Here is a 27,763-nt window from a genome sequence, read left to right on the forward strand (position 1 = left end):
CTGCACCTAATGTGAGGGATCTATACTGCACCTAATGTGGGGAGCTATACTGCACCTAATTTGGGGGATCTATACTGCACCTAATGTGGGGGAACATTATCCTGCACCTAATGTGGGGGAACATTATACTGCACCTAATGTGGGGGAACATTATACTGCACCTAATGTGGGGGAACATTATACTGCACCTAATGTGGGGGAACATTATACTGCACCTAATGTGGGGGAACATTATACTGCACCTAATGTGGGGGAACATTATACTGCACCTAATGTGGGGAGCTATACTGCACCTAATGTGGGGGAATATTATACTGCACCTAATGTGGGGGAACATTATACTGCACCTAATGTTGGGGAACATTATACTGCACCTAATGTGGGGGAACATTATACTGCACCTAATGTGGGGGGAACATTATTCTGCACCTAATGTGGGGGAACATTATACTGCACCTAATGTGGGGGAACTGTACTGCCAACCCTAATGTGGGGGAACTGTACTGCACCTAATGTTGGGGAACTGTACTGCACATAATGTGGGGGAACTGTACTGCACCTAATGTGGGGGAACTGTACTGCACCTAATGTGGGGGAACTGTACTGCACCTAATGTGGGGGAACTGTACTGCACCTAATTTGGGGGAACTGCACTGCACCTAATGTGGGGGAACTGTACTGCACCTAATGTGGGGGAACTGTACTGCACCTAATGTGGGGGAATTGTACTGCACCTAATGTGGGGGAACTGTACTGCACCTAATGTTGGGGAACTGTACTGCACCTAATGTTGGGGAACTGTACTGCACCTAATGTGGGGGAACTGTACTGCACCTAATGTGGGGGAACTGTACTGCACCTAATGTGGGGGAACTGTACTGCACCTAATGTGGGGGAATTGTACTGCACCTAATGTGGGGGAATTGTACTGCACCTAATGTGGGGGAACTGTCCTGCACCTAATGTTGAGGGAATTGTACTGCACCTAATGTTGAGGGAATTGTACTGCACCTAATGTGGGGGAACTGTACTGCACCTAATGTTGGGGAACTGTACGGCACCTAATTTGGGGGAACTGTACTGCACCTAATGTGGGGGAACTGTACTGCAACTAATGTGGGGGAACTGTACTGCACCTAATGTGGGGGAACTGTACTGCACCTAATTTGGGGGAACTGCACTGCACCTAATGTGGGGGAACTGTACTGCACCTAATGTGGGGGAATTGTACTGCACCTAATGTGGGGGAATTGTACTGCACCTAATGTGGGGGAACTGTACTGCACCTAATGTTGGGGAACTGTACTGCACCTAATGTTGAGGGAATTGTACTGCACCTAATGTGGGGGAACTGTACTGCACCTAATGTGGGGGAACTGTACTGCACCTAATGTGGGGGAATTGTACTGCACCTAATGTGGGGGAACTGTACTGCCAACCCTAATGTGGGGGAACTGTACTGCCAACCCTAATGTGTGGGAACTACAACCTAATGTGGGGGGATCTATACTGCCAACCTAATGTGGGGGGAACTGTGCTGCGTACTTAAAGTGGCAGTCCACTAATAAGATATATAAGTGTGCATAGGAATTTGTTCATGTTTTGTTATCTATAGTCCGGCCCTCCAACGGTCTGAGGGACCGTGAACTGGCCCCCCTTTAAAAAAGTTTGAGGACCCCTGCTTTATGGGAATAAAAGGGTCAAGAAAAAAAGAAAACCAATATGGATGAATAAAAATGTTAAGGGGGCAATAAATGTAAAAAATAAAGCATTTAAACTACTAAAACAGGATGGCAGTGAAGAAGCATTAAGAAGCTATAGAGAAAAATTTTAAATATGTAAAAAAATGATAAAAGCCGCAAAAATAGAGACTGAAAGACTCATTGCCAAAGAGAGTAAAACTAACCCCAAAATGTTTTTTAACTATATAAACAGAAAAAAGGTTAAAAAAGTGTTGGACCTTTAAAAAAAATGATGATGATGAAATTATAAACGGGATCAAGAAAAAGGTAATATATTAAACAAATTCTTCTCCACTGTATTCACCGAGGAAAATGAAATGCCAGGTGAAATACAGCAAGGTAAGGTAAACTCCCCAGTACAGGTCACCTGTCTAATCCAGGAAGAAGTACAGTGCCGTCTACAAAATAGACAAATTGCCAGGTCCAGATGGCATTCACCCGAGTGTTCTAAAGGAATTAAGTAATGTAATAGACCCCTATTTTTAACCCCTTAATGACCCAGCCCATTTTCACCTTAAGGACCTGGGCATTTTTTGCACATCTGACCACTCACTTTAAGCATTAATAACTCTGGGATGCTTTTACTTTTCATTCTGATTCAGAGAAAGTTTTTTCATTACATATTCTACTTTATGTCAGTGGTAAATTTTTGTTGATACTTGCATAATTTCTTGGTGAAAAATTCCAAAATTAGATGAAAAAATTGAAAATGTTGCATTTTTTTTTAGATTTGAAACTCTCTGCTTATAAGGAAAATAGACGTAACAAATAAATTATATATTGATTCACATATACATTAGGTCTACTATATATTTTCATCATAAAGTTGACATGTTTTTACTTTTAGAAGACATCAGAGGGCTTCAAAGTTCAGCAGCAATTTTCCATTTTTTCACAAAATTTCCAAAATCGGAATTTTTCATGGACCAGTTAAGATTTGAAGGGCCTTCATATTAGAAATACCCCATAAATTACCCCATTATAAAAACTGCACCCCTCAAAGTATTCAAAATGACATTCAGAAAGTGCGCTAACCCTTTAGGTGTTTCACAGGAATAGCAGCAAAGTGAAGGAGAAAATTCTAAATTTTCATTTTTAACACTCGCATGTTCTTGTAGACACAGTTTTTGAAAATTTACAAGGGGTGAAAAGGAGAAAAAGCCCCCCAAAATTTGTAGCCCAATTTCTCTTGAGTAAGGAAATACCTCATATGTGTAAAGTGTTCGGCGGGTGCAGTAGGGAAGGCTCAGAAGGGAAGGAGCGACAATGGGATTTTGGAGAATGAGTTTTCTGAAATGGTTTTTGGGTGGCATGTCACATTTAGGAAGCCCCTATGGTGCCAGAACAGCACAAAAAAACCAACATGGCATACTATTTTGGAAACTACACCCCTCAAGGAACGTAACAAGGGGTACAGTGAGCCTTAACACCCCACAGGTGTTTGACGACTTTTCTTTAAAGTTGGATGTGTAAATGAATCTTTTTTTTCCACTAAAATGTTGGTTTTCCCCAAAATTTTTCATTTTTACAAGGGGTAATAGGAGAAAATGCCCCCCAAAATTTGTAACTCCATCTCATCTGAGTATGGAAATACCCCATGTGTGGACGTCAAGTGCACTACAATGCTCAGAAGAGAAGGAGTCACATTTGGCTTTCGAGAAGCAAATTTTTGGGATGTTGCATTTAGGAAGCCCCTATGGTGCCAGAAAAGCAAAAAAACTAATGGCATACTAATTTGGAAACTACACCCCACAGGTGTTTGACAAATTTCCACTAAAGTTGGACGTGAAAATGAAAAATTAGATTTTATTCACTAAAATGCTGATGTTACCCCAAATTTTTCATTTTCACAAGGGTTAATAGGAGAAAAAGCCTCCCAAAATTTGTAACCCCATACGGAAACACCCCATATGTGGATGTAAAGTGCTCTTTGGGCGAACTACAATGCTCAGAAGAGAAGGAGCGCCATTGAGCTTTTGGAGAGGGAATTTGGTTGGAATGGAAGTCGGGGGCCATGTGCATTTACAAAGCCCCCCGTGGTGCCAGAACAGGGGACCCTCCCCACATGTGACCCCATTTTGGAAACTACACCCTCAAAGAATTTGATAAGGGGTGCAGTGAGCATTTACACCCCACTGGCGTTTGACAGATCTTTGGAACAGTGGGCTGTGCAAAAAAAAAATTTGCACTATGGGGGTTTTGTAAACACACAATTTTGGACACATTCTCTCTCCAAAAGCCCAATGGTGCTCCTTCTCTTCTGAGCATTGTAGTTTGCCCGCAGAGCACTTTACATGCACATTTGGGGTATGTTCTTACTCAGAAGAAATGAGGCTACAAATTCAAATTTTGTGGTGCTTTTTTCCTGTTCTCCCTTGTGAAAATGAAAAATGTAGGGTAACACAAGCATTTTAGCGAAAACTTTTTTTTTTTCATTTTCACATCCAACTTTAACGAAAATTCGTCAAACACATGTGGGGTGATGAGGCTCACTATACCCCTTGTTACATTCCGTGAGGGGTGTAGTTTCCAAAATGGGGTCACATGTGGGTATTTATTGTTTTGCGTTTATGTCAGAACCGCTGTAAAATCAGCCACCCCTGTGCAAATCACCAATTTAGACCTCAAATGTACATGGTGCGCTCTCACTCCTGAGCCTTGTTGTACCTCCGTAGATCACTTTACACCCCCATATGGGGTAGTTCCCCCATATGTGGCACTAAACTGTTGCCTTGAAATATGACAGGGCTCCAAAGCGAGAAAGAGCCACCGCAAAATATCCTACAGCAGTGTTTCCCAAACAGGGTTCCTCCAGCTGTTGCAAAACTCCCAGCATGCCTTGACAGTCAGTGGCTGTCTGGCAATACTGGGAGTTGTTGTTTTTTTACCATTTTGGAAACCGTGCCGTACAAGATGTTTTATTTTTTTTAACTTGGGGGGGAGAGACTGTGTAAGGGGTATTGTAGTGTTTTACTTATTTTGTGTGTGTGTGTAGTGTAGTGTTTTTAGGGTACATTCACCGGCGCATGGCAAATGTGATGCTAATATTTAAAAAGGGGTCAAAAGGTGACCCCGGGAATTATAGATCTGTTAGTTTAACCTCCATTGTATGTAAATTGTTTGAGGGTTTTCTAAGAGATTTTGGAGTATCTTGATAAAAATAAATGTATGACTCCATATCAGCATGGCTTTATGAGGGATCGGTCCTGTCAAACTAACCTGATCAGCTTTTATGAGGAGGTGAGCTCCAGACTGGACCAGGGGCAATCGCTGGATGTCGTATATCTGGATTTTTCCAGAGCACTTGATACGGTGGCACATAAAAGGTTGGTGCATAAAATGAAAATGCTTGGACTGGGGGAAAATGTGTGCAAGTGGGTAAGTAACTGGCTCAGTGATAGGAAACAGAGGGTGGTTGTTAATGGTACTTATTCTGATTTGGTGACTGTTACTAGTGGGGTACCACAGGGGTCAGTCTTGGGTCCTGTTCTATTTAATATATTTATTAATGACCTTGTAGAGGGGTTGAATAGTAAAGTAGCAATCTTTGCTGATGATACTAAACTCTGTAAAGCCGTTAACACTATAGAGGACAGTGCACTGTTACAAATGGATCTGAATAGGTTGGAGGTTTGGGCTGTGAAGTGGCACATGAGGTTCAACACTGATAAATGTAAGGTAATGCACATGGGGAAGAAAAATCCGGGCTGGGATTGTGTATTAAATGGTAGAACACTTGGGACGACTGACGTGGAAAAGGACTTGCGAGTCTTAGTTAGCAGTAAATTTAGCTGTAGTGACCAGTGTCGGGCAGCTGCTGCCAAAGCAAATAAAATCATGGGGTGCATCAATAGGGGCATAGATGCCCACGACAAGGAAATAATTCTACCGCTATACAAATGAGTAGTCAGACCATACATAGAATTCTGTGTACAGTACTGGGCACCAGTGTACAAGAAAGATATAGTGGAGCTGGAGAGGGTTCAAAGACGGGCAACCAGAGTGATATGGGGAATGGGAGGACTCCAGTAACCAGAAAGATTATCAGAATTAGAGTTATTTAGTTTAGAAAAAAGAAGGCTAAGGCTGGGTTCACACTACGTTTTGTCCCATACGGGAGCGCATACGGCAGGGGGGAGCTAAAAGCTCACGCTCCCGTATGTGACCGTATGCGCTCCCTTATGTCATTCATTTCAATGAGCCGACTGGAGTGAAACGTTCGGTCCGGTCTGCTCATTTTTGCGCCGTATGCGCTTTTACAACCGGACCTAAAACCGTGGTTGACCACAGTTTTAGGTCCGGTTGTAAAAGCGCATTCGGCGCAAAAATGAGCCGACCGGACCGAACGTTTCACTCCGGTCGGCTCATTGAAATGAATGACATACGGGAGCGCATACGGTGACATACGGGAGCGCGAGCTTTTAGCTCCCCCCTGCCGTATGCGCTCCCGTATGGGACAAAACGTAGTGTGAACCCAGCCTTAGGGGAGACAAAATAACTATGTATAAATATATCACGGGACCTTACAAAGATCTCTCCCATGATCTATTTATACCCAGGACTGTATCTATAACAAGGTGGCATCCTCTACATTTAGAGGAAAGAAGGTTTCTACACCAGCACAGACGGGGGTTCTTTACTGTAAGAGCAGTGAGACTGTGCAATTCTCTGCCTGAGAAGGTGGTCATGGTGAACTCTGTAAAAGAATTTAAAAGGGGTCTGGATGCATTTTTGGAGACATTACAGATTATGGATTCTAGATCTATATGGACAGAAGCTTGATCCAGGGATCTATTCTGATGCCATATTTGGAGTCGGGAATAAATTTTTACCTAGAGTATGAGGTTTTTTTTTTGCATTCCTCTGGATCAAATCAGTAGGGACTCATTAGGGTTATAGGTTGAACTTGATGGACTCTGGTCTTTTTTTGACCTTATGAACTATGATTACTGCTTAAAGGAATGAGATGTGATCCCTAAATGTGATTACTATGGGGAAAGGGGGATTAGCTTTGTTGGAAATACTACATACTGCTCAAAACTGCCCAATAGTGAGGACCCTATAAAGGAATAACAGAGAGCGCTGCTGTCTTGAAAAAAATTATTTGGTATGGTTGCCACAAAGAATTTTTTTTTACCCCAGGGATACCATAAGGCTAAACGGGTTGGGCACCATGATCACAGTATGGTGTTTAGTTTCTAGGAATTCATACGGGTTAAGCATACAGCCACATATTTTATGGTATGGGATTGTGGTACCTCTGGATATAAAAAAAAGTCCCCTTTCAATGTCCGCAAACAGATCTTATATGGATCCAGAAAATATAAATACATAACTAAGTTAGCCCCTATTTCATCTCTTTAAATATTCACATACCTTCACAAAGAGCTTTAGTACATTCTCCACCACTGTTGGTGGTTGAATAAAATCTTCAAAGGGATAATCCCAATCTATACTTCTGTGTCCCAAGATCTCTACTTCTTTAACATTTATAATTCTCCTGTTTGTAAAAACAGAAACATACAATTATGAAATTCACAGCATGTACCTAATTTTCATAACACACACACACTGGCCCTGATTTATCAAAATGTGGGTGAGAAACTGGCGAAATTTTCCCAAATCAACCAATTACAGCTCATCCTTCACTTTATCAGAGCTTGTTAAGATATGAAAGCTGAGCTGTGATTGGTTGCTGTGAGTAAAATATCTCCAGTTTTTCTAACACGTTTTGATAAATCAGAGCCAATGTCATTTGGCACAAAGCAACGCTTTTCAAATAAATTTTTATTTTGGATTGAAACCGTAAAAGGGGTACTCCACCCCTAGACATCTTATCCCCTATCCAAAGGATAGGGTATAACATGACTGATGGTGGGGTCCCATCGCTGGGAACCTCCACAATCTCTCCTGCAGCACCCATTTGTCATCAGCTGCACGGAGCAAAGATCGCTCAGTGCCTGATGACTCACCATACAGAGGCCGGGGCCCTGACTTCACGATACTCCGGCCCCTGTATCGTGACATCACTAGGCACAGAGCGATCTTCGCTCCGTGCAGCTGATGACAAGTGGGTGCCGCAGGAGATATTGCGGCAGGACCCCCATGATCAGACATCTTATCCCCTATCCTTTGGATAGGGGATAAGATGTCTAGGGGCGGAGTACCCCTTTAACTGATTTTGAAGTCCCACTTGAAGCCTTGGCTTAGGCCATGTTCACAAAGCCAAAAACCATGGGGGAAATTTATCAAAACCTGTCCAGAGGAAAAGTTGCCCATAACAACCAATCAGATTGCTTTTTTTCATTTTTCAGAGGCCTTTTTAAAAGTGAAAGAAGTGATCTGATTGGTTGCTATAAGCAACTCAGCAACTTTTCCTCTGGACAGGTTTTGATAAATCTCCCTCCATGTGTTTTGCTATAGATACCACTTCCATTTCCAACTAAAGATCCATGCGGTTTCACTTAAAGCGTACCTGTCGGTAACAAAAACCTTTTATATAATGTAGATAATACCATAATATGAATATTTTTAAATATACATTGGTTAAAAAATGTGTATATTTTTATCCCTGCAGCTTGTCTGTGTGAGGAGTCCAAATACAGGAAGTGTGGGTGGACAGACAGCGCTCTGAGCACTGAGGACAAGCAGGGCTCTGTGCAGTAAGGCTCTGTGACACGCTCCTATCTCACTCAGCAGGATGACTGACAAGCTAGGAGCCTGCACAGAGCCCTGCTTGTGCTGCCCTCACTTCGTGTATTTGAACTCCTCATAGACACACACAGACAATAGCTACAGGGACAGCATTTTTTTCACCCAAAAATACACAAATTTTTTAACCCATTCAGGACACAGGGCATATGGGTACGCCCTTGCACCCTGGTACTTAACCCCTTAAGGACCTGGGGTTTTTCCGTTTTTGCATTTTCGTTTTTTCCTCCTTACCTTTAAAAAATCATAACTCTTTCAATTTTGCACCTAAAAATCCATTTGATGGCTTATTTTTTGCGCCACCAATTCTACTTTGTAATGACGTCAGTCATTTCACCCAAAAATCTAAGGCGAAACTGAAAAAAAAATCATTGTGAGACAAAACTGAAAAAAAACAAAAAACGCCGTTTTGTAAATTTTGGGGGCTTCGGTTTCTACGTAGTAAATTTTTCGGTAAAAATTACACTTTATCTTTATTCTGTAGGTGCATAAGATTAAAATGATACCCTACCTATATAGGATTGATTTTGTCGTACTTCTGGAAGAAATCATAAATACATGCAGGAAAATTAATGTTTAAAATTGTCATCTTCTGAGCCCTATAACTTTTTAATTTTTCCACATGTGGGGCAGTATGAGGGCTCATTTTTTGCACCGTGATCTGAAGTTTTTAGCGGTACCATTTTTGCATTGATAGGACTAATTAATCGCTTTTTATTAATTTTTTCATGATATAAAAAGTGACCAAAAATGCACTATTTTGGACTTTTGAATTTTTTTGCGCGTACGCCATTGACCGTGCGGTTTAATTAACTATATATTTTTATAATTCGGACATTTCCGCACACGGCGATACCATATATGTTTATTTTTATTTACACAGTTTTTTTTTTATGGGAAAAGGTTGGTGATTCAAACTTTTAATAGGGGAGGTGTTAAATGATCTTTATTCACTTTTTTTTGCAGTGTTATAGCTCCCATAGGGACCTATAACACTGCACACACTGATCTTTTACATTGATCAGTGGTTTCTCATAAGAAACCACTGATCGATGATTCTGCCGCTTGACTGCTCATGCCTGGATCTCAGGCACTGAGCAGTCATTCGGCGATCGGACAGCGAGAAGGCAGGTAGGGATCCTCCAGCTGTCTTGTAAGCTGTTCGGGATGCCGCGATTTCGCCGCGGCTATCCCGAACAGCTCCCTGAGCTAACCGGCATGCTTTCACTTTCACTTGGGTTAATAGCGCGCGGCACCGCGATCAATGCCGCGCGCTATTAGCCACGGGTCCTGGCCGTTGTTAGAAGCCAGGCCTGACCCACTATGACGTTATAGATCAGGAGCGGACTCATGACGTACGCGTACATCATGGGTCCTTAAGAAGTTAAGGACCGCGGGTGTACCTGTACACCCTGGTCCCGTTACCAGGGTTTGAAGCATGCTCACAAGCTGAGCACGCTTCATACCTGGTGGGTCACAGTTGCTATGAGCAGCAAAATGGTCTTGGTTAATCAATGTATTACAAATATATATATAATAGTATTATCTACATATCAACATTTTTTGTTAATGACAGGTACACTTAAATTGGCACTGTCAGATTCAAAAACTTTTTACTTGTTGTACATCTAGGCAAAACAACCTTTCTAATATACTTCATAAGAAAATGTTATTTCCCTTTTATAGAAATCATGACTTATAAAATCATGGCTTTGTCCAAGCTGAAACACAGTCATGGACAAAGTCCAGTAAGTGAGGGTGGGCTAGCACTCCTCTGTGCTCTCTCCTGTCTGATAGAGAGCACAGAGGAGTGCTAGCCCACACTCACTCACTGGACTTTGTCCATGCCTGTGCTTCAGCTTGGACAATGCCATGATATCTATAAAAAGGAAATAACATTTTCTTATGAAGTATATTAGAAAGGTTACTGTTTAGCCAAGATGTACAACATATAAAAAGTTTTTGAATCTGACAGTAAAAAAACAACAACAACAAAACCCGGTACTACACAGAAAAAGAAGTGACGTCACTTTTTTACTGCATGGTCCTACTCTGAAGCTCCTACTGAAATCGCAAGAGTCTACGTAACAGGACCCAAACACACTCACCTCAGCACAGAAAGAACACAGAGGCAAGGCTTTTGCATTTAGCCGTACAGTGACATACAAACTGTATGATAACCTTTTGCAAATGCATCCAGTTCTATTTCATGAGTGATTAAACGTACATTAGATAAAAATGAACACAAGGTACCTACCAGTAAATGGCAATCTATCTTATAACACAAACCTGTTGGTGACGACAAGGGTGTTTTTTTTATTCCTATGTAAAGTGCAGCTGTATCTGTAGATTTCTCCGTCTAGTTTTTCTAAATTTGAATTCTACAACACAAAAGTAAGAATACTGATTACATTTACTAATTCTCCTGTGAACATCTGTGGGATGATACATGTATAATACACAATCCAATTGGTGCACAATTTGCACAGTTTTAAAGATATGTGGATATATAAAATACTGCTCTATTTTTATGCATGTTACACTGGAACATCGGTAAATTTAGCACAACATTGACTAAAATATAATAGTTAATAATTGTTACAAAGTGGTTTTCTGTAGGATTCTTCCTTTTACATTTTTTTAAATAAAATAAATAAAACAAAAATTCTCAGGCAAGTTTGGTGTATGTAAATTTATGGCATTATTGAGTAAATATTGTGAATTAATAGTATCTACAAAAACCTTTCTGAATTTTCATAACATAGTATGTCAAACAACAACAGAAAACCACACAATAGCTGTATTTTCTCTTTTTGACTGTTTGGAAAGCATTTTGTCTTATGTGGGCAGCCTTTATGCATGTTATTTTTGCTTAAAATTTTTATGTCTCTTCTACACAGAAATGTGATAAATTGCTATTGCTTAGTATACCATGGTTGTATTTTATCTATGCAATGTATGTACGGATCATGCACTCTATTGCACTATTTTTCTATGTTGCGGTTTTCGCTCCATCCTTCAAGGAGGGTATGACACGGGAACCAAGGGGGGGGGGTTGTGGGTGGGGGGAGGGGAGGTTGTGATTTTGTTTTGTTTTGTTGTTTGTTTGTAAAAAGGAGACTTTTTTGTACTCAACGTAAAATCTCTTTCTCGTAGCCTTCATTGAGGGACACACACCTAACTGATGGGTATATGCTCCTGCCACTAGGAGGCGCTGACACTAGGAAAAGAAAAGTCGGCTCCTCCCTGGCAGGATATACCCGCTCTCCTGCAGTGAGGTAACCAGTTTTGTCACAAAGCAGTAGGAGAAGTCAACGAGGAAAGACGTCCGAAGGACCCTAAAAGGAATCCCGGAGGAGCCAAGAAGCAGAGAAGAAAAGAAATGGGTGGGTGCGGTGTCCCCCAATGAAGGCTACGAGAAAGAGATTTTACGGTGAGTACAAAAAAAATCTTCTTTTCTCGGTCGCTCTTCATTGTGGGACACCTAACTAATGGGACATACCAAAGCAGTCCCTCAGGGTGGGAAAACACAACCACCAGCGAAAAGGAGACAGTCCCAAGACTGAACTCACATGTCCGCAAGGCCTGCGAATGAGCCCCAGGTCGAAGACACACTACGCCCCGAAAAATGGGCTCCAAGAAGATCTCCCGTCCAAGGAGATGGACCAGGACCCAAGGAAAAGTCAGTCCTCTGTAGAGACCCAGGGCACCCGGGTCATATAGAGAGACAAGAAGCCACCGGAAAAGGGTACCACCCCGACGAACGGATTGCGGAGGAGTCGGGGCCGGGCCGCAACAAATGTCCAAGACCTGAACTATACCAAGGCTCAAGGAATCGGAAAGCCGCCGGAAAGGAAGGCACGGGCCAACAGAGATAGACCAGAATGGTCCGAGTAGACCAGAGGATCCTGAAGAACATTCCGTCAGAACGGGAACGGAGGGAGAAGACTGAGGTGTCAAGCAGTACGACTGACACAGACAAAAGGGTAAGAAGAACACACCCTAACAGGGAGAGCACTAGGCTGAGATAGCGGACAAAAAACACACAAGCCTAGGCAGTAAAATCACTGTAGAATGTACTTCAGTAAAAGAAAACAAAAATAGTCAGACCAACGACAACACCCTGATCCCCGTAGCCCTTGTGAAAAGGGGATCGGCAAGCGTGCTAGGTGCAGAAGGAACCGGGAAATGCAAGTACACGGTGGCCGAAGCCCCCAGGCTCCAGCGGCAACCCTCGCCGACTGGAGGGGCCGCCTTCATCCCAGGGGGGCCGGAATCCCGTACACTGAAGGTGGGAACAAAAACAAGATGTGTTGAGAGCCATTCCGCCATATCAGAAAGTGACGAGTAGGCACCTGAGTCACCCTGAACAGGTATCCCGGAGGGAACCCCCAGAAGTACAGTGAGGGGCTGGACCGACAGGCGCCTCAACAGGCCCCATGTCGGAACAGAAGTGCTCACCCGCCTCGGAACCGCGTGGCAAATCACCGGAAGATAGTGGGCTCTACTCCTACAAAGCGGTCCTAGCACATGTAGGAACACAGACGTGGGGACCCCACGACAACAGTGGCGTACCAGGATTGTAGACACTAAAAAAATCGCAGACATCCAAGGGACCAGCAGGGAGGTACACCCCCAGCAGACCAACAGCGCAATCCAAGAAAGGAGAACAGAGTGATACTGCTGTTGCTGCAAAAGTCCCTGGGACCTACGGACAAAGAACCCCGGCCCCAACTCCTAATGGTGCCAAACACCAAGGCTGCAGCCGCAGACTCAGGAGATTAAGAATGAATGTGGAGCAGGAAAAAAGGTCCTAAGAACCCACCTGCACACATTCTGCGGGACTGCACCTGGAAGAGAGATACCAGGCTACAGCTACAGTAGCAGCCGAATGGGGGGGGTGACCAGGTGGATAGAACACCAAGAAGACACAGTCTGGCCACGTTGGGTCCCGCACATGGAAACACACAATGGAGAGAGAACCCGGCCTGTAGACAGAGTAGCAGGCATGCATAGAGGGACCTGGCTAAGCAGGTAACCCTGCAAACCAGTATGTGGTGCATTGTATTAGGCACATGGGGAGACTCGTCCGAAAACTAGCATGGCGAACTACCAGTGGTGAACTACCAGTGGTGAGCCACCATCAATTGATGGTAGATGCATGGTAGATGACCCGAAAGTGGAAAAGGCGGGAAGGCCAAGAAACCCCAAACCTTGGGGAGAGAGGGAGGGAGAGAGAGGGAAACAGAGGGACCGTGGAATGTATCCCCGACATCCCGTATAGTGTCCGTGGGACACGCTGGATCAGTTCTAAGTATACCACGCACACAAAGTGGGGAACTGGAACTCCCGCAGCAAAAAAACACCTGCCGCGTGGCAGTCGGCGGAAGAAAATATGCAGACAACTGTCTGACTTGCTGGTATGGGTCCCTAGGGGACAGCGAGTGATTCCATCGGAACCTCGTACAGTAGTGAGGTACCGGAAGTCCAGTCGCAGGTACACCAGCCATGGGATGTGTAACAGGTGGTGCAGGGATCCCTGCAACCACTACCTGGCTGACAGGTACAAAGCCATGGAAGACGAATCACTTCAGCGGCACCTCGCTCAGTAGGAAGGTACCGGAACTCCAGCCGCAGAGACATCAGTCGTTAGATGTATGACAGACTGCGTAGGTAGCCATACAGACCACTGTTTGGCCTACTGGTATGGGTCCATAGGAGACAATGGAACTCTCCGACAGACGCCGCACGCAGCAGTGAGGAACCGAAACTGCAGAAGCAGATACACAAGCTGTTTGATAGGAGACAGGCGGTGTAGAGAAACATGCAGGCCACTGCCCAGCTCACTGGCATGGATGGACAAAAGACAACTATGCATACCATCAACACTGCGCTCAGTAGTGAGGAACCGGAACCCCAGGCGCAGATGCATCAGCCATTTGACGTATGCCAAGCGGCATAAGCAACCATGCAGACCACTGTCTGGCTTACTGGCATGGAAGCACAGAAGACAATTATTCAGTCCATCGGTACCCTGCCCAGTATTGAGGCACTGGAACCCCCGCCGCAGACACATCAGCTGTTTGATGCAGGACAGGTGGAGTAGGCAACAATGCAGACCACCGTCTGGCTTATTGGCATGGATCTACTCTAGACATCGGCACCTCGCTCAGTAGCGAGGAGCTGGAACTCCAGTCGCAGATACATCGGCCATGAAGTATGTGACAGGCGATGCAGGAAACCAAGCAGACTACTTTCCGGCTTACTGGTATGGGTCCGTAGGAGACAAAGAGCCTTAGGGTCCTTAAGGCACAGTAGGTCAGTTCTCCACATACCGCACCCAGCAGTGGGGTATTGGAACTATAGTCACAGATACATCAGCCGTGAGACGTGTGATAAATGGCAGAGGAAACCATGCAGACCACTGTCTGGCTTACTGGTACGGGTCCTGAAGACACATCGGGTCAGTTCTCCATATACCAAACCCAGCAGTGGGGTATCAGAACACCTCAGCTGTGAAACATGTGATAAACAGCAGAGGAATCATGCAGACCACTGTCTGGCTTACTGGTATGGGACCTGAAGACCCATCGGGTCAGTTCTCCATATACCGCACCCAGTAGAGGGGTATCGGAACTGCAACCCCAACACAACAGCCGTGAGTCGTTTGACAAAAGGCAGAGGAAACCATGCAGACCACTGTCTGACTGACTGGTATGTGACCCTAGTAGAGAAGGGTTCTGCCTTCAGCACCTCGCAGCAGCAGAGGTACCGGAGCGTTAGCCGCTAAGGTGGCAGCTGCGAGATGAAAGACAGGCGAGGTCACCATGTAGCACAGAGATACAAGGTTTAAACCCTGTCCACACCGGGATATTGCCCCAGAACCTAGCACTGGAGAGGTTCCGGAGCACTAGACGCGTAGCCTGTGGACAAGGGATCACAACATAAAACCAAGAACACCCCTTCAGGGTGGTTGGCAGAAATGACAGATGAGGATCTGTCAAGAATGTCGTGGGGCTAGACAAGGTATGGCACTGAGTGGTAGGGGAAAACAAAATGTTCTAAGATATCCTCTATAGACACCAAGGGACTGTACGTCCCAGGCAAGAACCTGCCACGGCACAATGCCGGGAATGGACGCCCGAGGGATATGTAAGCAGCTCATACATAGCGTGTATAGCTGGTATGGCCGACAGGCCAAGGCTGCAATAAATTAGAGTACAAATACTACAATTGCAGGTTAGGAAAGTGTTTTTATTTTATTTTTTAAACTGCCTGCCGTGCAGTAAATAGTTAAAAGCTGCTCCATTATAATATTGCCACAGTGTGTCTGCTGGGGACTTTACATGAGTTCCCCTAAGCCTCACAGACACAGGCAGTCGCAGAAGCGGCACAGAGCAGCACGCTTAGAAGCGCCTGCTAAGCCGCCGCCCAGCTCCGAGGCTAGGGAAAAAGACGGCCCCGGGGGAGAGTAGCTCAGTTCAGGGAGCCGACGGCACCGCTGAGAGAGACAGCAGTGCCGTTCCAGAATGGGTGAGGGGCAGAGCTAAGCTCCGCCGGATGGAAGACATGGCGGCCCGGATAGGAGAAGCTCCCTCCGGGCCGCAGAACAGGGAGCCAACAGCGCCGCTAAGGGAACGAGCGGTGCCGCTCCCGAATGTAAGACGTGGAGCTAAGCTCCGCCGCAAAACTGACATGGCGGCCCGGAGAGGAGAAGCTCACGCCGCAGATCATGGAGCAAAAGGCGCCGCTCAGGGAACGAGCGGTGCCGCTCCCCAATGTAAGGGGCAAAGCTAAGCTCCGTCGAAAACTGACATGGCGGCCCGGAGAGGAGAAGCTCTATCCGGGCCGCGGTTCAGGGAGCCAACGGCGCCGCTCCCGATATGTGAGGGGCGGAGCCAAACTCCACCAGAAAAAATAACATGGCAGCTCGGAAAGGAGAAGCTCCCTCCGGGTCGTAGATCAGGGAGTCGAGGGCGCTGCTCAGAGAACGAGCGGCGCCGCTCCTGATGGTTGAGGGGCGGAGCTAAGCTCCGCCGGAAAACCAACATGGTGGCCCGGAGAGGAGAAGCTCCATCCGGGCCGCGGTTCAGGGAGCCAACGGCGCCGCTCAGGGAACGAGCGGCGCCGCTCCCGATATGTGAGGGGCGGAGCCAAACTCCACCGGAAAAATAACATGGCGGCCCGGAGAGGAGAAGCTCCCTCTGGGCCGCAGATCAGGGAGCCGAGGGCGCCACTCAGAGAACAAGCGGTGCCGTTCCCAATAGGTGAGGGGCGAAGTTAGAAGGCAGAGGGCTGCTCTGCTACAGAGCACCGCTGACCCGCGCGGAAAGGGGCAGAGCTAAACTCCGCTGCTTACATGGCTCCACTTGCAGCCATATTAGAGTGCGCGCAGGCACGGGGAGAAGAAGGACGGAGCCATGAGCCGCCATGACCCCCACACCTAACGCACTTACAAGCCCCAGAGACACCCGCGGAGATGAGCAGGGGACGCTATAATCCCTGCAACACCCGCCGGAGGGAGCCGCTGCATGGGCCGGCGGCTGCCCTCAGAGTATCCCATCACAGAACACAGCCCCCATACATAAGGACCCCAATCACATAATACAGTCCCCACACAGAAGACTTCAATAAAGGACAGAGTCCCTTAGTAGAGGGAGGGGGGTGGAATACCTACTTACCTGAAGACGCCAGTTTCTCATACTCACCTAATCACCTCAGGCGTCTTCAACCAGCTTATGGCCACGCTGCATCATACAGGGCTACAGATAGCGGTGCGAGCAGGGGCAGTGGAGGACCCGGACCCAGGGTGCAACCTCCAGCACTGGCCGTTGGTGGGAAGGGGTTGACGGTGCATACTCTATGACCCGTGCCTCTTAGCCGTATATGGGCAAACAGGCAGCGCCATGCTCCTGTCGCCCCACCTGAAAAGAAAAGGGAGTAAAGAATCTAACTAAACAGCCCTAACTAGAAAATAATAAAAAGACCAGGTCTGGAGAGAACCAGACCGTGTCCACCTCCTAGATGACACTAAAAAAACTGTTTACCTCACTGCAGGAGGGCGGGTATATCCTGCCAGGGAGGAGCCGACTTTTCCTAGTGTCAGCGCCTCCTAGTGACAGGAGCATATACCCATCAGTTAGGTGTCCCCCAATGAAGAGCGACCGAGAAAAACAAAATGTTCAATAAAAAATTTCTGATTTAAAAAAAGAAATGTAATACTCTCACCAAATATGTTGCCATCATTCATATGAATAAACAAATTATTCATTTTGATACTCTTAGTAATACAAATTATCAGACTATATTTGACCCTCTGTAGCGGCAGTGTTATTAATATTGAGTATTATTTTTTCTGTCCCAATTACACCATAATTTTGTTCGTAAATATGGATAAACTATAGGTAATCCATTTAAGTCTATAAAAGGTCACTTCTTTGCTGAAAACATTAAATGATTTCCATTAATGAAAATAAGCTAAAACTGCCTAATAGGACAGGAGAGAGCACAGAGGAGTGCTATCAGACAGGAGAGAGCACAGAGGAGTGCTAGCAGACAGGAGAGAGCACAGAGGACTGTTAGCAGACAGGAGAGAACACAGAGGAGTGCTGTAATACAGGAGAGTGCACAGAGGAGTACTAGTCCACCCTCACTTACTGGACTTTGTCCATGCCTGTGTTTCAGCTTGGACAAAGCCATGATATTATAAGCCATGATTTCTATAAAAAGGAAATACATTTTTCTTATGAAGTATATAAGAAAGGTTAATGTTTTGCCATTGTACAACGTATAAAAGTATATAAAAACGTTTTGTGTCTGACAGTGGCCAATTAAACTTTGTGTGCGCCTTTAAGACGCACAAAGAGTTCAAAGGTCCTGGTCACGAGATGTGCAGAATACTGTTTCAGCTGTATACACATATTTCCGAACATACGACAAGGCGATCAGTCTTACTAAGTCATTAAACTTCTATAGACCGCAGCTGTATCCTGCAGCCTATAGTGATCCGTGCAGGACTCATTATGAACACCTCCATCAGGACTGAGATTACGGAGGTCCCTGGTGCGAGCCTGGAGTTGTAAGCTGTGTATTTTTTCTCTATTACAAATGTAATCAAACATCACATGGGCTACTTAATACATAATGAGGGGGACCTTCCTAACACCAGGGGCTAACCTATCTACTTAGGGGTTATACTTGTTTAAATGGGAGCCCTACCTGTCTACCTGATGGGGTTCATATGTATCTGGGGGCCTGTGTTCCTACTGGGGAGCCCAACCTGATAGGGGTCATATCTACCTGGGGGCCTGTCTACCTAATGGGAGTCATATCTATCTGGGGCCCTGTCTACATACTGGGGGACTCCAGCTAATGGGGGACATACCTATCTGGGGGCCTGTCTACCTCCTTGGGGTCATATCTATCTGGGGCCCTGTCTACATACTGGGGGAGCTACACCTAATGGGGTTAGAGAGCATGTACTGTAGCTGCAATGTAAAACTCCCTAGCCAACACAAGTGACCTTATTTAGATACTATTTTGGTTGAAATTTTGCGTACCAGGACAAGTGGAATGTAAAGAGGGGCAAGCAGATTGTGCTCCCGTTTAAGTCCCTTGGACAGATAAATGTGTTGATGTTTTTACATTTCCACACGGTTTTGCATATTGTTGGTAGGCTATTTAACACAAACTATAAACCCAGTTGATCTAACAAGAAAGAACCATAAGAAGAAAAGGTCAGAGTATTTGTTTATTGCTCCATTTAGAGATGCAAGACAAATTACTTTTTTAGCTATTACCAAATACACAAAATATTACAATACACATATACATAAAAAGTTACATTGTTTCAAATAATGTACTCATAACTGTCATCTTGCATTTATAGGTTCACATAAATATCCATTATAATTACGGTATTAAAAAAAGGAAAATTACTTATGGTTGTTGGTCCTTTATTTTTTATATATTAGTAAAAGTAATAAACATTAAATCTGAGTATTTTTAACACAACTATAATCTAAAAGGCATTTTTTTTTCTAAAGTTGGGATATAGAAGTCTTTAGTAGCATTTTAACAAAACTTTTATTTGTTTTTTTCTTTAAAAAAAATAAAAAATGTGTTAAAGGAGTACTCCACTGGAAATTTTTTTTTTTTTAAATCAACTGGTGCCAGAAAGTTAAACAGATTTGTAAATTACTTCTATTAAAAAAATATTAATCCTTCCAATATTTATCAGATGCTGTATGATCCACAGGAAGTTCTTTTCTTTTTGAATTTCCTTTCAGTCTGACCACAGTGCTCACTGCTGACACATCTGTCCATCTCAGTAACTGTCCAGAGCAGGATAGGTTTTCTATGTGGATTTGCATCTATTCTGGACAGTTCCTAAAATGGACTTTGTCAGCAGAGAGCACTGTGTCAGCAGAGAGCACTGTGGTAAGACAGACAGGAAATTCAAAAAGAAAATAACTTCCTGTGGATAATACAGAAGTTGGAAGGATTAAGATTTTTTTTACATAAGTCATTTACCAATCAGTTTAACTTTCTTGCATCAGTTAATTAAACATTTTTTTTTCCCTGTGGAGTACCCCTCTAAGTCTACAATAAGGAAATAACAGGAATGTTAAACTACATGGTGCTACTGCACTGTAAGCTGCTCTAAATGGTTGTGTGCTTTTATTTTTGAAGACTACACTTGCTATAGGACTTAATACAGACTGTGCCATTAATCAAGGTTGATTATTGTGCTTTTATTTTGAAAAGGCAGTAGTAAACACTGTGTGTTCGGGTCAACTATAGTGGAATAAAAATGTTAATAGAGTAGTTGAGCAGCAAAGGTAACCGTTGTAAAGACCTTACACATTATAGACATGGAAACCCGTGTACAACATTTTCCACTGATAAAGATTTACACATGATATGCAAATTCCAATACCTTAGGCTGCTTTCACACTATGAATTTCTCCATTTAGGAATTTCCGTTAGAAGTTCCGTCACTACAGCTGCGAAAGCCGGCCGTTACAAAACCCCTGCCGGCCTTGACTAAATTGCATTGCAGCCTATGGGGTTTTGTAACTGCCCGTTTGCACCCGTATATGCCCATAATTCATTACGGGCATTATACAGTGACGGGACATAGTGGCGGAAAAATTACTGCATACAGTAATTTTTCCACCACAATGTCCCGTCACTGTATAACGCCTGTAATGAATTACGGGCATATACGGGTGCAAACGGGTAGTTACAAAACCCCATAGGCTGCAATGCAATTTATTCACGGCCGTCAGGGGTTTTGTAACGGCCGGCTTTCGCAGCTGTAGTGGCGGAACTTCTGACGGAAGTTCCTAAACTGAGAAATTCATAGTGTGAAAGGAGCCTTACCTGAAATTTTGTATTTTTTTTCTAGAGTAAGAACTATTTTTGTTAGACCAAATTGTTTGACTCCTGAAAAATATTTAGTATTTTTCTGGGACAATGGTAAATGCAATGATTGTACCATTGGTTAGTAAAGATTAGCATTTTAACACTCAGAAGATTTCCATTGGTTGTAACTGTCTTTGTACAATGTTTTATGTTATTGAAGTTTACAGGGAATGTGTAATCAGAAACTGACCAATTCTTTAAAGAGCAACTCTGAAGAGCCTCCCGCGGCAGTCTATCAGTTTAAATCTCTCAGCAACTTCACAGCCTGACACTACAGCAAATGAGGATACCGATTTGTCTGAAGTTTCATACAAGTCTATGGGAGTTCCTGCAAATTCCAATCTTGACTGCTGTAGCCTGGGGCAAGTCTCAGCTATGTAGTTGCCCAAAAATGTAAACATATCTTGTCACCATAGAGTCATCAGATTTATAAATGTGTTATCTAGATTTTCTTAATTCTACAGTTTTTGGCTTGATACTGAAATATGTATTTTTTCTAATCTGTTTCTATTTTCTGATTAATTTTTCTTTTTAGTACATTATCTTCAGGGAGGCCATCTTGCCTAATCTGTATTTAACAGCATTTAGAAATATGCTTTATGGAAAGCCCCATTGGCATAGACACAACGAACATCTCCATACTCTATTCTTTGTATGGGCCAGGCTTGTAAATATGCTCCATATCCAGCGCAAAGGTCAATCTAAAGCGTACTCCGGTCGACTCATTGAAATGAATGGGGTTCGGGCCAGAACCGGCCGGGATACGGGAGCGGCCGGTTTTTGCTCCTCCCAACCGGATCCAGCAACCATACACTACAATAGTAATGTGAAAGCACCCTTAAACAGATATGTAAATTACTTCTATTAAAAAAACCTTAATCCTTCCTGTACTTATCAGCTACTGTAAACTACAAAGGAAGTTCTTTTCACTTTGAATTTCCTTTCTCCTGCTATGTGCAGTTCATAAAGTGGACAGAGGTGTCATCAGAAATCACAGTGGTCAGGCAGAAATGAAATTCAAAAAGAAAATAACTTCCTGTGGATCATAACAGCAGCTGGTAAGTACTGGAAGGATTACGATTTTTTAATAGAAGTAATTTACAAATCTGTATAACTTTCTGGCACCAGTTGATTTAAAAAAAAAAATTCCAGTGGAGTACCCCCTTTCATGTATTCATTTTTACGAATGGGCGTCAGAGAGTAAGAACACTGGCTTACATTCATACACTGTAAACCTGTTCTTATACGAAAAGTTGATACATCTGTGTCCAGTCTGTTCAATTAGATAAACACTTTATCAGCTACTCAAATCTTGCTTTTAGCTTTCAATAATGTATGGGTTTATTTATTATGAAACAGTCCTATTGTGATTAGACCATTGTGTGTGAATATACCCTATCAGTCTGGAGTCCAGAGTGTTTAGGTCACAAAGCGTACAATTGTATTTACTACTCAGCTGAGAACAGGACTTGTTATGTACTGAATTGCTGCCCCCAAATTTAAATAAGAATTTTCTTATTCACTAACAAGCATTTCGCTTATAAAGTATGAGAAACCATCATTTAAAAATCCTTACTATTAACCTTTGTTTGCTGAATATCCCTTTAGCTCTCTTACATGTATACCAATAAATAACAATATGGTTTTAGTAATTGAATTTACACTTTCAAAAACTCTTAATTCATCACAACCCGAAGAGTGCAAATAAAAAGAAAGGACATCTGAAACATCAGAAACACTACACAAAAAGCTTAAACAGCATGGAACTTTTAAATATTTATGTGTGCTTTAAGACAAGTCTATTGGTGTCTACATTAATAAAAAAAAAATAAAAAAATCCAAGTAGCAATTCCGATTCAATAGCTGTTGCCCAGAGATTGTTACCATTCACACACCATTACAAGCATTTAGGTAGTCCCTGAGCTGCACAAAAAATAAATCTACGATGGGTGGCAGGGTTTATTCTGACTAAAAACAATAGGCACTTTCATGTTTAAAAGTACAGCAAATTGTACATATTACAGTTTTTCCCTACAATAAAATGATAGGGCTTAGAGGGATGTCTATTTTTAACATACAAAGAGCTTAACAATCATCAGATCCCTGTGGGCCTGGCTTCAGAAACCACATATATAGCAATATATGCCAACCTATGGATGCTGTCCATTTAATGGTTAAGCAGATTGCATCCTCTAGTGCAGAAAACATTGATACTTAGTGGCTCTCTATACTGGCTTACAGAAAAAGGTACTATGTAGGACCCCTCAGTATGAAAAATAATGTTTTCTTAGTGAGACAGACTCCTCCAACCATATTTTTTATGGAAAAAGAAAACAATTTATCATAGAGAACTATGAGCTACAAGGAAAGAGCCGAAAAGATCTAACAGATTTCATTAATAATATTAGAAAGTGAACTAATAACACAGATCAAGTCATTAAAAACTATATCAAAAAGGCACATAAAACAACAAGTGTATTCCAACCAAGAGTTAATTAAATGAAATAGCACAGGCAATATGCAACATCAGTCTTAGGTTATTCTGTACATGCTACAAATAAACTGTAAGACACATTAGTCTGGAAACCATTTCACTTATGTGTCATAGATGTGCAAGCTGATGGAATATGGAAGAAATGTATGAGACCAGAAGAAGTCTAATTCCTAGGCCTGAAATGTATCTTATCTGTAAACAATTTCAATGATGCGGTTCAGAATGAAGATAAGAAAAAAACATTATTTTACTCTCCTTCATTCCAAATCTTGCTGCATGGAAGGAGAGAAAAAGAAATATAGAAAAGAAAGTTAGAAAGCATTAGTTAATAAAGTTCAGGACATTAAAAACTGTGTGGAAAGAGTAAAATATGAAATCTGTTTGCATTGTATTTGCAAATAAATACATGTATTTTAAATGAATCTTACAGCTGGTTCTCCAGCACTAAACCCATTACACTGGGTTATAGTGCGGATGAACCTGAGTAAAATGATGTATTACTCATTTAGAGTGGTCCCGTTGTACACATAAAGTCCCCGCTGCTACTATGCAAATATGCTCCTTTGCACAATGTAGACAGCGGTCCAACTCTCCATGCTTCCCTGCCTCTGTGCACTGTTACATCGTTACATAGTTCTTAAGGTTGAAATAAGACCAAAGTCCATCAAGTTCAACCTAGAACTTTTTTTTTGTCCATCCTGTGTTGATACCAAAGAAGGCAAAAAACCCTTATGAGGCTGATGCCAATTGCCCCATACCAGGGGTAAAAATTCCTTCCCGACTCCAAATATGGAAATCAGAATAAATCCCTGGATCAACGTTCTGTCCCTATAAATTTATTATCCATAACCTGCAATGTTATTACTTCTCCATAAACAAGTTCAGGCCTCTTTTGAACTCCTTTTTTTGTGTTCACCATGACCACTTCCTCTGGCAGAGAGTTCCATAGGCTCACTGCTCTTACAGTAAAGAACCCCCATCCTTGCTGGTATAGAAAACTTCTTTCCTCCAGACGTAGAGGATGCACCCTTGTTATAGATACAGTCCTGGGTATAATTAGGTCATGGGAGAGATCTGTGTACTGCCTCTGATTATACTTAGTTATTAGGTTACCCCTGAGCCCTGTTTTTTTCTAAACTAAATAACTACTGTAATCCTCCCATTCCCAGTATTACCCTGGTTGCCCGTCTTTGAACCCTCTCCAGCTCCACTATATCTTTTTTGTACACTGGTGCCCAGTACTGTACACAGTATTCTATGTGTGGTCTGACTAGTGATTTGTATAGCGGTAGAATTATTTTCTTGTCTTGGGCATCTATGCCCCTTTTAACCCCTAAACGACGCAGGACGTATATTTACGTCCTGCGCCGGCTCCCGCCATATGAAGCGGGATCGCGCAGCAATCCCGCATCATATTGCGTCAGTCCCGGCGCTCATCAACGGCCGGGACCCGCGGCTAATACCACACATCGCCGATCACGGCGATGTGCGGTATTAACCCTTTAGAAGCGGCGGTCAAAGCTGACCGCCGCTTCTAAAGCGAAAGTGAAAGTGACCCGGCTGCTCAGTCGGGCTGTTCGGGACCGCTACAGTGAAATCGCGGCGTCCCGAACAGCTGACCGGACACCGGGAGGGCCCTTACCTGCCTCCTCGGTGTCCGATCGATGAATGACTGCTCCGTGCCTGAGATCCAGGCAGGAGCAGTCAAGCGCCGATAACACTGATCACAGGCGTGTTAATACACGCCTGTGATCTGTGTAAAAGATCAGTGTGTGCAGTGTTATAGGTCCCTATGGGACCTATAACACAGCAAAAAAAAAGTTAAAAAAAAGTGTTAATAAAGGTCATTTAACTCCTTCCCTAATAAAAGTTTGAATCACCCCCCTTTTCCCATAAGAAAAATAAAACAGTGTAAAAAAAAAAAAAATAAACATATGTGGTATCGGCGAGTGCGTAAATGTCCGAACTATAAAATATATCATTAATTAAACCGCACGGTCAATGGCGTACGCGCAAAAAATTCAAAAGTCCAAAAAAAGCGTATTTTGGTCACTTGTTATACCATTAAAAAATGAATAAAAAGTGATCAAAAAGTCCGATCAAAACAAAAATCATACCGATAAAAACTTCAGATCACGGCGCAAAAAATGAGCCCTCAGACTGCCCCGTACGTGGAAAAATAAAAAAGTTATAGGGGTCAGAAGAGGACATTTTTAAACGTATACATTTTCCTGCATGTAGTTATGATTTTTTTCCAGAAGTGCGACAAAATCAAACCTATATAAGTAGGGTAACATTTTAACCATATGGACCTACAGAATAATGATAAGGTGTAATTTTTACCGAGATATGCACTGCGTAGAAACGGAAGCCAGCAAAATTTACAAAATGGCGTTTTTTCTTCGATTTTGTCGCACAATGATTTTTTTTCCCGTTTCGCCGTGCATTTTTGGGTAAAATGACTGATGTCACTGCAAAGTAGAATTGGCGACGCAAAAAATAAGCCATAATATGGATTTTTAGGTGGAAAATTGAAAGGGTTATGATTTTTAAAAGGTAAGGAGGAAAAAACGAAAGTGCAAAAACGGAAAAACCCTGAGTCCTTAAGGGGTTAATGCATCCCATGATTTTATTTGCCTTGGCAGCAGCTGCCTGACACTGGTCACTACAGGTAAGTTTACTGTTAACTAAGACTCCTAAGTCCTTTTCCATGTCAGTCATTTCCAGTGTTTTACCATTTAATACATACTTCCATTCTGGATTTTTCCTCCCCATGTGCATAACCTTACACTTATCAATGTTGAACCTCATCTGCCACTTCCCAGCCCAAGCCTCCAACCTATCCAGATCCATTTGTAAAAGTGCACTGTCTTCTATTGTGTTAACCACTTTACAGAGCTTGGTATGATCTGTGAAGATTGAAACTTTAATATTCAACCCCTCTACAAGGTCATTAATAAATATATTAAAAAGAACAGGAACCTCAAACTGACCCCTGTGGTACCCCACTATTAACAGTCACCCACTCAGAGTATGTACCATCAATAACTACTCTCTGTTTCCTATCACTGAGCCAGTTACTCACATGAGGCCTATCCCTATTAATTATTTTAACCCCTCTCTCCGCACCACCCCCAGGTACATGAATATGTCCCTGCTTTCTATCTACACTATCTTCCCCTTCTATATTTTAGTTTTCCTCTCCCCCAGTCCCTAGTTTAAACACTCCTCCACCCTTCTAGCAGTCTTCTCACCAAGCACAGCTGTACCCTCCCCATTGAGATGCAGCCCGTCCCTACAGTAGAGCTTGTATCCAACAGATAAGTTGGCCCAGTTCTCCATGAACCCAAACCCCTCCTTCCTACACTAGCTTCTGAGCCCCTTGTTTACCTCCCTAATCTCCAGCTGCCTCTCTGGTTTGGCCCTTGGTACTGGCAATATGTCAGAGAGTATTATTTTGAAAGTCCTTGCCTTAAGCTTGCGGCCTAACTCCCTGAAATAATTTTAAGGACACTCCACATACCTCTTTTTCATTGGTGCCAATGTGCCGAACTCAAGCACCAGGAAGACAGCACACTGTTCAGCCCTCCCGGTTTTTGTGACAGATCGCCCTGTCTGTCCCTCTAATAATGGAGTCCCTCACTACCAGTGCCTGTCTGGCCTGCCCTGCGCTCCTCCTTCCCTCACTACTGGAGCAGACACCCCCCTGGTAGTCAGAGGCAGTGATTTTCTGCAGTACTGCTAGCTCTGAAATGGAACCCCCCTCATCTGCCAATCGAGCAAACTTGTTGGGGTATCCGAATTGAGGACTAGTCTCCCTTACACTTTTCCCCCTTGTCCTTTTTCTAACTGTAACCCAGCTGCCTAACTGTCCTGCACCCCCATCCCGCTATATAAACCTATATGAACCTCTGAATATGCATAACCTTCCGAGAGCGGACAAATACTAATACTAATGAGGGGAGTGCCTATGCTCAGGGCCAGCCTTAGGTGTTCAGGCGCCCTGTGTGAGCTAACTTTGTGCCATCCCCCCACCCCCCCCCCTATTACCCCATAAACATACAAAAAGAGGAAAAAAAATCTTTGTAACAAATATTTTCACCAGTCCCCCTTAAGCAGACTCAGACACCCCCCTTCACCAGTCCCATGTTCTTATTACTCAGTCCCCTGTCACTCATAATCGGACCATCTCCCCCCCTTCACCCCTTAATCAGACCCTTCACCAGTCCCCCTTAATCAGACTTAGGTTGGCAGTATAAGTCCCCCACATTAGGTTGGCAGTATAAGTCCCGCACATTAGGTTGGCAGTATAAGTCCACGCACATTAGGTTGGCAGTATAAGTCCACGCACATTAGGTTGGCAGTATAAGTCCACGCACATTAGGTTGGC

At 43.4% G+C, this 27,763-nt stretch overlaps 1 protein-coding gene across 6 annotated transcripts in view; it reads right to left on the reverse strand.

The window, feature by feature from the left end:
* Window positions 1-27,763, reverse strand: part of VPS13C (vacuolar protein sorting 13 homolog C) — a 773,393-nt gene that overhangs the window by 21,187 nt on the left and 724,443 nt on the right. For 5 of the 6 annotated variants that reach the window (XM_056572804.1, XM_056572802.1, XM_056572807.1 and 2 more), the window contains 2 exons: window positions 10,743-10,834; window positions 7,119-7,242 (listed from right to left, as the gene is read on the reverse strand). In XM_056572804.1, the coding sequence (XP_056428779.1) occupies window positions 7,119-7,242; window positions 10,743-10,834 (216 nt within the window). Of the gene's footprint in view, window positions 1-7,118; window positions 7,243-10,742; window positions 10,835-20,783; window positions 23,646-27,763 lie in introns of those variants that run through there. The other variant, XM_056572808.1, reaches the window with a different exon arrangement.

This window comes from Hyla sarda, chromosome 4 (genome assembly GCF_029499605.1).
Source record: "Hyla sarda isolate aHylSar1 chromosome 4, aHylSar1.hap1, whole genome shotgun sequence".
Classification (NCBI taxonomy): Eukaryota; Metazoa; Chordata; class Amphibia; order Anura; family Hylidae; genus Hyla; species Hyla sarda.